Source organism: Arachis hypogaea, chromosome 20, assembly GCF_003086295.3.
Source record: "Arachis hypogaea cultivar Tifrunner chromosome 20, arahy.Tifrunner.gnm2.J5K5, whole genome shotgun sequence".
In the NCBI taxonomy this organism is placed as follows: Eukaryota; Viridiplantae; Streptophyta; class Magnoliopsida; order Fabales; family Fabaceae; genus Arachis; species Arachis hypogaea.
In genome coordinates this window covers 65,795,303-65,806,769 of record NC_092055.1, presented here as the reverse complement: position 1 = coordinate 65,806,769, position 11,467 = coordinate 65,795,303, and the positions used below count along the sequence as shown (strand labels likewise).

Sequence of the window (11,467 nt, the reverse complement as noted above, 5' to 3'; positions counted from 1 at the left end):
CACTCTAGCGGCTACCCACAACTTTTATGATCCCTCCTACTATGAACATGCTAATCAAGGATACCATAACCAAGGGAGCAATTACAACCAAGGGTACCCCCAACAAGGAGGCAACTATAACCAAGGGAGTAGCAACTCTAATCAAGGATGGAGGGATAACTCCAACCAAAGTTGGCGGGACAATTATCAACAAGAAGGAAGGGACAATGGAGGCAACCAAAGGGGGAACAACAACACTCCACAAAACCGCTATTCACAAAACCCTCCAAACCAACAACCAAATCAAGGAATGAACTATCAAACCTACATACCACCTCATAGACAACCACTTCCACCCAACCAACCCCAAGCACCACAAATCACCTATCCTTCTACATCTCAAAATCAAGATGACACACTCCGATCCATACTCCAAGGACAAAAAGAACTCCAAAACACACTCAACTCAAGTCTTAACGGTTTTACTTCCAACCTCCAAGCTCTTATTGCTCGCATGGAGCCACCTTCTACTTCCACTCCTCAAGCCTGAACCTCTAGTGCTATACCTTCTCAACCTCTACCCAACCCTAAGGGTGGCATCAACACTGTAACCTTGAGGTCTGGAACTCAATTGAAAGAGAGAGACTCAAAAGCACCTAACCCAATAAAAGTTGCTTAAGAGGAAGATGGAGTTGAGATAGAAGAAATTAAAGAGGAGGAGGAATCACATGTGATAGTTGAAGATGAAGACCCTCAACCAAGGAGTGAGGTCCCTAGAAAGGAGCAAATCTTAGAGGAAGTGGCTCAACTAATTCCATTTCCTACATTGGCAAGAAAGGCTAAAAAGCGTGTGGAACTTGACCCAACAATGGTAAAGATGTTCAAGAAAGTGGAGGTAACTATCCCCCTCTTTGATGCTATACATCAAGTGCCTAAATATGCGAAATTTCTTAAAGACTTGTGTATGAACAGAGATAGAATTCATGAGTTGGAAACCATTCCATTGGGGAGTTTCATTTCGGCTTTGATGGGATCCATTCCGGAAAAATGTGTTGATCTGGGGCCTTGTTTAGCCTCTTGTGTCATTGATGGAGTCCAATTCATTGATTGTATGTGCGACCTTGGTGCATGCGTTAGCATTATGCCTCTTTCCATTTATCATCTATTGAAGCTTCCACCGTTGAAGTGGTCAGCGGCTAGGTTTGTCTTGGCGGACAAGAGCATAATAACCGTGTCGGGTATTGCGGAAGATGTGTTGGTCAACATAAAGAGTTTGATATTCCCAATTGATTTCCATATCATTGAGATGCCACCAAGTGAATCCGAGAGGGCATCGTCCATCCTACTTGGGAGGCCATTTTTGAGGACCTCTAGATTCAAGTTGGATGCCCATTCGGGAACCTACTCATTCGAGATAGATGGGAGAGTTGTAAGTTTTAGCCTAGAAGAAACAATGAGGCAGCCACTGGAGAATCATTCCATATTCCGGTGTGATCTAATTGGCAACATTGTGGCCGAAGTGCATTATGCAAAGCTAGAAGAAAAACATATGGTTGAAGAAGATAGTGAAGATCCAAGTGAAGAAGTTCAAGTGACAAGCCAAGAGCAAAAGCTAGAATTGAAGTCACTACCACCCCACCTAAAGTATTCATACCTTGATGAAGCCCACAAGTTCCCGGTGATCATAGCAAGGGAACTAAATCCTCAACAAGAAGAGAAGTTGCTATGTGTTTTGAGGAAGAACAAAAGGGCAATAGGGTGGAGTTTGGCGGATCTAATGGGGATAAGTCCCCAAGTGTGTGAGCACCAGATCTTTTTGGAAGAAGAAGCTCGATCCGTGAGACAACCTCAAAGGTACTTGAATCCGACCATTTTGGAGGTTGTCAAGAAAGAGGTGACACGGTTACTTGAGGCGGACATCATCTACCCTATTTCGGATAGTGAATGGGTAAGTCCCGTTCAAGTTGTTCCAAAGAAGTCCGGGGTAACCACTATTAAAAATGAAAGCTGGGAGCTTATAGCAACACGGGTGCAAAACTCTTGGTGAGTATGCATAGACTACCGAAGGTTGAACTCGGCCACTAGAAAAAATCATTTTTCACTTCCCTTTATCCATCAAATGCTTGATCGATTATCTGGTAAATCCCATTATTACTTTCTAGATGGCTATTCGGGGTACTTCAAAATACACATTGCTCTAGAGGACCAAGAGAAAACAATATTTACTTGCCCTTTTGGAACTTATGCCTACAAGCGTATGCCATTCGGCTTATGCAATGCACCCGCAACTTTCCAAAGGTGCATGATGAGCATATTTGTAGATTTTCGAGGTATTCATGGATGACTTCACGGTATATGGTGATTCTTTTGATCATTGCTTGGATAACCTTGAAAAAGTTTTGGAAAGATGTACTAAAACCAACCTTGTCTTAAATTTTGAGAAGTGTCATTTCATGGTTAGGCAAGGGATTGTTTTAGGACATATTGTTTCCAAAGATGGCATTTCCATAGATCTGGTGAAGATTAATGTTATATCTAGCTTGCCTTACCCCTCTTCCGAGAGGGAAGTCCGCTCTTTCCTTGGACATGCAGGATTTTATCGAAGGTTTATAAAGGACTTTAGTAAGGTAGCATTGCCTCTCTCAAGGTTGTTGCAAAAGGATGTTGAGTTTGATTTAAGCAAAGAATGCATGGAGGCTTTTGACAAGCTCAAGGTAGCATTGACCCAAGCTCCCATCGTGCGAGGGCCGGATTAGAGTCGGCCATTTGAAATAATGTGTGATGCTTCAAATTTTGCCGTGGGAGCCGCGTTAGCACAACGCGAGGGTAAGAATCCATATGTCATAGCCTATGCATCAAAAACACTAGATGGAGCCCAATCCAACCATACTACCACCGAAAAAGGACTTTTGGCCATTGTCTTTGCCTTGGACAAGTTTCGAGCATATCTACTTGGTTCGAAGGTGGTAGTGTATTCGGATCATGCGGCGTTAAAGTATTTGTTGGCTAAGAAGGAATCCAAACCAAGATTGATTAGATGGGTTATATTATTGCAAGAATTTGACTTGGAAATTAAGGATAGGAGTGGTACGTAAAACCTAGTGGCGGACTACTTAAGTCGCCTTGAACACACAAAAGGTGATACCACTCCTATTAATGATTCTTTTCCCTTTGAGGGCTTGCATGCAATCTCGGAAACCATTCCTTGGTATGCACCAATCGCCAATTACTTAGTATCTCGCTCCTTCCCTCCTAATCTCTCCAAACATCAAAGGGATAAGCTAAAGAGCGAATCCAAATACTATGTGTGGGATGACCCATACCTTTGGAGATGTGGGGCGGATCAAGTAATTCAGAGGCGCATTCCACAAACCGAATTCCACTCAATCTTGGAAGCTTGCCACTCCTCTAAAGGAGGAGGCCATTTTGGACCTCAAAGAACAGCAAGAAAAATCCTATATTGTGGATTTTTGTGGCCAACTCTTTTCAAGGATTCTTCTCATTTTTGTAAATCCTGTTCTCAATGCATTAGATTTGGCAATATCTCCAAGAAGGATGAAATCCCCCAACAAACCATGCTATTTTGTGAGATTTTTGATGTGTGGGGAATCGACTTCATGGGGCCATTCCCAAATTCTAATGGTTTTCTCCACATTCTACTTGCCGTTGATTATCTGTCCAAATGGGTGGAAGCGATACCCACCCAGACCGATAATGCTAACGTGGTCCTTTCTTTTGTGAGAAACAATATCATTTGTAGATTTGGGTCGCCACGAGCAATCGTGAGCGACCAAGGTTCCCATTTTTGCAATAAGAAAATGGAAGGGCTAATGAGGAAATATAGCATCATGCACAAAGTAGCCACGGCATACCACCCACAAACAAACGGCCAAGCCGAGGTTTCCAATCGGGAGATTAAATGCATCTTGGAAAGGATTGTGAAACCCAATAGGAAAGATTGGAGTGCTAAGGTCACCAATGCATTATGGGCCTACCGAACGGCATACAAAACGCCAATTGGCATAAGTCCTTTTTGGTTGGTATATGGCAAAGCTTGCCACTTACCGGTGGAGATAGAGCACAAGGCATATTGGGCCATCAAGGAATGCAATTCGAGTTTGGGTGGAGCCGGAGTTGAGAGGAAGCTACAACTAGCGGAGTTGGAATGTTTGAGGCTTGAAGCTTATGAGAATTCTAGACTTTACAAGGAGAAAATGAAAGCCGTGCATGATAGGAACATAAGAGGTAAAGAATTTAAAGCTGGCGATCTAGTCCTCCTTTACAATTCTAGGTTGAGATTGTTGCCGAGAAAACTAAGGTCAAAATGGAAAGGCCTATATCAAGTAGTGAAAGCGGAACCCTAAGGGGTTTACCATTTGCGCCATGCCTCAAGTCCGGATATCTTCAAGGTCAATGGGCACCGTCTCAAGTTGTATCATGGTGAGCAAATGAAGAGAAACAAGGAGATTGAGGTATTCCTTTTGGAAGATGCACCTCTTGGCAAAGAGCAATGAGCTAGTGGAAGTCCAACTTAAGGACATTAAACAAAAGTTCTAGGTGGTAGACACCCCACCATGGTGAGATCTATCCTTTTTACACTTTGTATATAGTTCTTACACTCTTGATTGTTTTGTGATTGCTTAGTTATAGTCTTATTGGATTAGAGTTAATTGTGAATACCTTGGATATTGTGTTCATGAAGATTTGCATTGATTTTTCAATGAATGAATTGATTGTGTGGTAGAAAAACACTCCCTCTTTAGGCTTTACATTAAGTTTTGGGTGTTTTTGGCCTCTTTGGCTTATTTGGCCATTAAACTCATGATAATTAGGCATTCTTCGTGTTCCTCTAAAAAAAAAGGGGGGGGGGGTACGCCTGCGCGCACTGTGCGCGTACGCGGCCATAAGCCTTCGTAGCTCCTGGGCAATTTTCCAGAGAGTTGTGCAAAATTTGGGCCAGTTCTGGGCCCTGGGCATAACCACCTTCGCGCGTACGCGCACTATGCGCGTACGCGTCCATGGCCGTTTACGCAAAAGCGCGCGTACGTGCACTAGCCGCGTCAGCACCATCACTGCGTTTTGCAATTCTGGGCCATTTTCCCGAGACTTGTGCCCAAATTGGGCTAATCTTATGCCACTGGCCTAACTCGACTCATGCGTACGTGCACCAGGCGTGCACGCGCATTTCGACCATCATGCCAATTGACGCGTCAGTGCGCCGTGCGCGTACGCGTCGATTATGAAAATTCATCTCCTGGTACTTTTTTCCGAGAGTTAAGCCAAAGTTGTGCCCAACTTGTGCTGAGGGCACAACTCACGTGCACGCGCATGCGCACATGGCGCTCACGTGCACACTACATTTTGACCCTTCGCACGTCCGTGCATCGTGCACATCCGCGCCCTTACTGATTTTTCCCCATGCACGCGCACGCGTGCATGGTGCGTGCGCATCGGTTCTGCGAACCAATTGCATTAGAACGCGCTTTTCTCCCTCAATTTTCTTTCTTTCTTCTTACCACCACCCTTCTTCTCCACTTCTATCCTCTTCTACCCTCTCTACCACTTCTTCTCCGTCACCACCGGCAGCAACCACCGCCTTCGGCGGTCTCATACCTCTTTCTTGCTCTTCACTACCTTTTCTCTCACTTCCATACCCCAATTCTCCTCTTCCTCTCAAGGTACTCCTCATTTCTATTCTTGTTTAGTTTTCTTTTTTCCTTTTCCTTTCCCTAGTTATATTCCCTTACTCTTCCTCTTAGTTAGTTTCATTCATGTTTTCTTTATTTGTTGAATTTTCTTGTTTTGTTTGTTGATTTTTCTTGATTTTTTTCATTTTCTTATGGGTGTTACAAGTAGAGATTCCTCTTGCATTAATGAGTTGGTTTGACTTACTTGCTTTTTTTTGCAATATATGGTCTGTTATGATGATTGATGATGCTTTTTGGGATGTTACATTGTCACCCTTCTCTCAATTTTTGCCATAACAAGGGATGCACACCAAGTGTTTAATGGAAGACCCACATGACTTTTTGTTGTTACACTTGATTTAGCTCTTCTATTTTGGTGTTCTTTTTCTTTCACTTGCTTGTTCTTATGTGCATTGAGCTTGCTACATTTCGTGCTTCATTTCTACATTCTCATCCCCTAGTTCTCACTTATTGCTATTGTTGTTGCGAGTGTGTGCTTCTCATGCATCTCGTTTGCATGCTTATACCACTCATACATCACATGCTAGTGATTAACCATGATCTTCATTTTTTTTGCCTTTGTTACATGTTGCAGCTGTCATGCATCTAAGTCACCTATTCTCTTATGCTTTATCACTAACATGTTTATTACTTCTTAGTGCTTCTTTGGGCTTAATTTCACCTTCTTTCCCTCTTTTCTAGATGGTGATCAAAAGAGACAATAGAAAGGCACCCAAGAAGGCACCCTCACGGTCCATTGGCAAAGCACAATAAGCACCTAGCCAAGCCCCTCGCCAATAAGACGAGGATCATTGCTAACATTGATGTTTCGGAAAAGGACAATCCGGCGAGGGATCCGAACAAGTTCCCCAACCGCTATTGAGAACTTGTCTACCTCTTGATCAAACCGAGAAACTATCATGCGGAGCCTTTTCTAGCCCCTCCGGCCCATGTCATACCGCTCATCATACCCCGTATCGAACGGTGGCAATGGGAGTTCCTATTGCGGAACTGCGGGAAGCAAACTTGTCCTAAGTGGTAGAATTTTACACCAACTACCACTCTCCTTCCCTTACATCGGTATTTGTGCGCCGAAGGCAAGTTCCCGTCACGGAGGAGGCCATTCAAAGTGTGCTTAATACCGGCCCGTTAGCAGAAGGGATTGATGCTTATCAAGAGATTTTGTCGACACGGTGCCAATATGCGTTTGATTGGGATGCCATCCTCAAGGTTATTGCTATACCCAAATTATTCTGGATTCGAGGAAGGATGAGACCACGGCCCAAGGGCATCACCGCATGTTTTCTCACTAGAGAGGCTCAGGCATGGGCCTAAATTCTGGCCCACTATGTGCTCCCAAGCACCCATGGCTCATCTATCACTGTCGAGTTAGCCTTGTTGGTTTGGTGTGTCCTCGAAGAGAGACCGGTGCATATTCCCCCTCTCATTCGCCAAGCTATGGGTCACATCCACACTAAGGGAAACCTAGCCTTTCCTACTCTAGTGACCGACTTAGTTGCCATAGCCAGTGTTCCCCGAGAAACCAAGGATCGAAGGGCCATGATCCCGATGGATGGAGATGTTGTTCCAAACGGGAGATATCTTTACTCTCCGGCAGACACCGAAGAGCCGAACTTAACCGTCCCCATGAGCATCCCCTCCACCTCATCCGCACCAAAAAAGTCATCCATGCAACGCATAGAGGAGCTCCACAAGAAGCTTGACCGTTATGAGCGGCGTAACCAACGCCGATACGCTTTTGTCAAGAAGCTTCTAAGTTGCCTAGCACCGCCTATGAAAGAACCGGAAATTTCCATGTCAACCGGCACCAATAATGAGGAAAGCGATGATGAAGAAGAGGATGGACACTCGGAAGCCGATCAACTACTGCGTCTCACTCAAGGCACGGAGGACCGTGCCAACTTCTAAGTGTCGGGAGGTCGGTCGGCCTACCAGTCTTCATAGGTAACACCCGAGCTCGAATCTCTTTTGTTAGTTAGGATAGATTGCATAATTAGTTTTTTTTTCACCTTTTTAACCCCTTTGCATATTAGTATTTCTTAATAAATCCACTTGGTTAGAGTAATGACTTCTCTCCCAGAAATCTAGAATTTTGGGGGGTGACCCTACCAATTTTGAAATTTTTGATGCTAAGCTTGTTCGAAGAATGTAATTTGGAACATGGATTTTGAGCCAAGAACACAAGCAAGTGAGTTTTGAGCCTAATTGCATGGTTACATCTTATAACCACTTACTTTCCTTCTTGTGTGCATTGTTCTCTGCCCAGATGGAGTTTTTGCTTACAGGCGCATGCCTTTTGGATTGTGCAATGCCTCTGCAACTTTCCAAAGATGCATGTTGTCTATTTTCTCAGAAATGATTGAAAAATTCATTGAAGTTTTCATGGACGATTTTTCAGTTTTTGGAGATTCCTTTCCCAATTGCCTTAATCATCTTGCCTTAGTGTTAAAAGGTGCCAAGAGACAAACCTAATTCTAAACTGGGAGAAATGCCATTTCATGGTAACAGAGAGGATTGTCCTTGGCTATAAAATTTCTGAAAAAGGAATAGAAGTAGACAAAGCTAAGGTGGAATTAATTGAGAAATTACCTCCACCTAGTAATGTCAAGGCAATTAGTTATTTTTTAGGCCATGCTGGTTTCTACAGAAGGTTTATCAGGGATTTTTCCAAAATTGCAAAGCCTTTGAGCAATCTAATAGTTTCTGATACACCTTTTGTATTTGACCAAAAATTCACACTATCATTTGAAACACTAAAAAGAGAACTTTCCTCAGCACCTATCATTGTCCCACCTGATTGGAATTTGCCTTTTGAACTAATGTGTGATGCATCAGACTATGCTGTTGGGACAGTGCTTGGACAGAGGAAAGGTAATTTATGCCAGCAAGGTTTTGAATGAAACTCAAAGGAATTATACCACTACTGAGAAGGAACTACTGGCAATAGTGTTTGCATTTGACAAGTTTAGATCCTATTTTATTGGATCTAAAGTAATTGTTTTTACTGATCATGCAGCAGTAAAATATCTACTTGCAAAACAAGAGTAAAAACCAAGACTGATAAGGTGGATTTTGCTATTGCAGGAATTCAACATTGAGATTAAAGACAAGAAGGGAGTGGAGAACAAATTAGTAGATCATTTGTCCAGAATCCCCTGTGAAGAAGGTAGCACCTACAAATGAAGTGTCAATGAATTCTTCCCTGATGAGCAATTAATGCTGGTTCATAAGGTACCCTGGTTCGCAGACATTGCTAATTTTAAGGCAACTGGGGAGTTTCCTTCAATGATCAACAAGCATCAAAAGAGGAAACTCACCAATGATGCAAAATATTTTATTTGGGATGAGCCACACCTATTCAAAAAATGCTAGGATGGATTGCTCAGAAGGTATATTTCAGAGGAGGAAGGGAGGAAAGTCTTATGGGATTGTCATTGTTCCTGCTATGGGGGCCATTTTGGAGGAGAAAGAACCGCAGCAAAAGTCTTGCAGTGCGGGTTCTTTTGGCCCACCATCTTCAAAGATGCACGAGAGCTAGTGAAGAATTGCAATGAATGTCAGCGGGCTGGAAATTTGCCCATGAAAAATGAGATGCCACAGCAATTCATCTTGGAGCTTGAGCTGTTTGATGTATAGGGGATTGATTTCATGGGACCATTTCCAACCTCATACTCAAATAATTACATTTTGGTGGTAGTGAACTATGTATCAAAATGGGTGGAGGCCATTGCAATCCCTACAAATGACAACAAGGTGGTCCTGAACTTCCTCAGAAAGAATATCTTTAGCAGGTTTAGAGTTCCCAGAGCACTCATCAATGATGGAGGAAGTCATTTTTGCAACAGACCACTAGAGACCCTCCTCCTGAGATATGGGGTGAAGCACAAGGTTGCCACACCCTATCACTCCCAAACAAGTGGCCAGACAGAAGTATCCAACTGAGAGCTAAAAAGGATCCTGGAAAAGACGGTAGGAGCTTCAAGAAAAGACTGGTCGAAGAAGCTGGATGATGGTCTTTGGGCATACAGGACAGCCTTTAAAACACCAATTGGAATGTCTTCATATCAATTGGTGTATGGTAAGGCTTGCCACCTGCCATTAGAGCTTGAACACAAAGCTTTCTGGGCTCTCAAGTTGTTGAATTTTGATGGCCAAGATGCTGGTGAAAGGAGGCTCTTACAACTGCAAGAATTAGAGGAGTTTAGATTCCAAGCTTATGAAAATGCCAGAATGTACAAGAAAAAGGCAAAGGAAAGACATGACCTCAAGATGGCACCAAGAAGCTTTGAGGAAGGGCAGAGAATGCTACTCTACAACTCCATATTAAAATTGTTCCCTGGGAAATTAAGATCAAGGTGGTCAGGTCCTTTTATTGTCACTAAAGTCTCACCTTATGGATACATAGAGATCATGAAAGAAAGCTCACAATGGACCTTCACTGTAAATGGACAAAGGCTTAAACACTACTTGGGTGACATGGTAGAAGAGTCCAAGATGAAATACAGACTCACTTGAGAGAGAGGAACGTCAAGCTAGTGACGCTAAAAGAGCGCTTGTTGGGAAGTAACCCAACCAAAGGTAATTCTCTTTTCATAGCTTGTCAATAAGAGTTAAGTAAATTCTCTATATTTCAAGGAGTTAAGTTTGGTGTTGCACACCAAAGAAATCTAAGGGTGAATGTGCAATTCTAAGTTTGGTGTTCCACTATGGATTGCATGAAGGACACATTGCACCTTAGCATAATTAGTTGTTAGCTCCAAACAATCTGAGAAAGTACTCAAAAGTTGCTTGATTTCTAGTTCTTGTTTGCTATTTAGTTCATAGTTGTTCTCTAGTTTATAGTTTACTTTCTTAATAAAAGTACTTGATGTTTTTTGCATAAGACTCAATTTGCTGCATAAGGCAGGAAACTAAGTTTGGTGTTCACACACCAATCTAAATTTAAAAGCCTACAAATATACATGCATACTAACAATCTCTCAAGTGCTTGGGAAACAAGCAGCTTTCAGTAGCTTTTGCAGGAATTCGCAAGAATTCAATCAACCTTTGGAAGAACTATGCATTATCATCGAAGGACACTAAAGCCATAGATGGTGATAGCAGAGAGGAAGCAACTAGAAGGCACCACCAAGAGGTTGTATTGTTACTAAATTCCATCCGCTTTGAGATGCTCTAGATTGGAAGTCGGAATGTTCCCATGTTAATAGTCACTTATGGTTTTAGTCATCTTGCATTCTGTGTGTTTAATTTTGCAATAAGTATGCTAGCCTAAGTGTGTGTGCTTTCACTTTCACTCGTTAAATGCTTGTCTTGTTCCCTAAGTCTTTTGAATTAAATAAAAGAAATGTTTGAACAAGAAGTGGAATAGTTCTTTTTTAGCAAGTAGTAAAATAACAATGTGGTGGTATATATGTTTGATTATTTAGCAGCTCACTTATAATGAATAAAAGGATAGATTGTTCTCTTTCTAAGTGAAAACTAGCATACTGTCTATGAATCTTAGTAAATAAAAGTCCTTGGTTGAAAAGGGAAACAAACAAAAAGAAAGAAAAAAAGAAAAGCCAAAAGTGGCAGCAAAAACAAAAGAAAGCAATGAATAAGGCTAGACACCAATAGCTTGGACCTTAGGACATATGCCTGTGGTGTCTATGTTCTAGGATCTACTTGGATGATTAGGTTCTATGGAGTGTTTTAACACTTGGTAACTTGGGTTAACTAACCCGGGATTATCAACCGAAAATCCATTATCTAGAGCAACATAGTTACAAGACATTTAGTAA

General features: G+C 42.3%; 1 protein-coding gene across 1 annotated transcript; it reads left to right on the top strand.

The window, feature by feature from the left end:
• Positions 1-847: 847 nt before the first annotated feature.
• LOC112785909 (uncharacterized) lies at positions 848-6,701 on the top strand. Its single transcript, XM_025829333.1, has 3 exons — positions 848-1,623; positions 3,740-4,224; positions 6,505-6,701. The coding sequence occupies exons 1-3, from the start codon at positions 848-850 to the stop codon at positions 6,699-6,701; spliced, it is 1,458 nt and encodes a 485-aa protein (XP_025685118.1).
• The last annotated feature ends 4,766 nt before the right edge of the window (positions 6,702-11,467 follow it).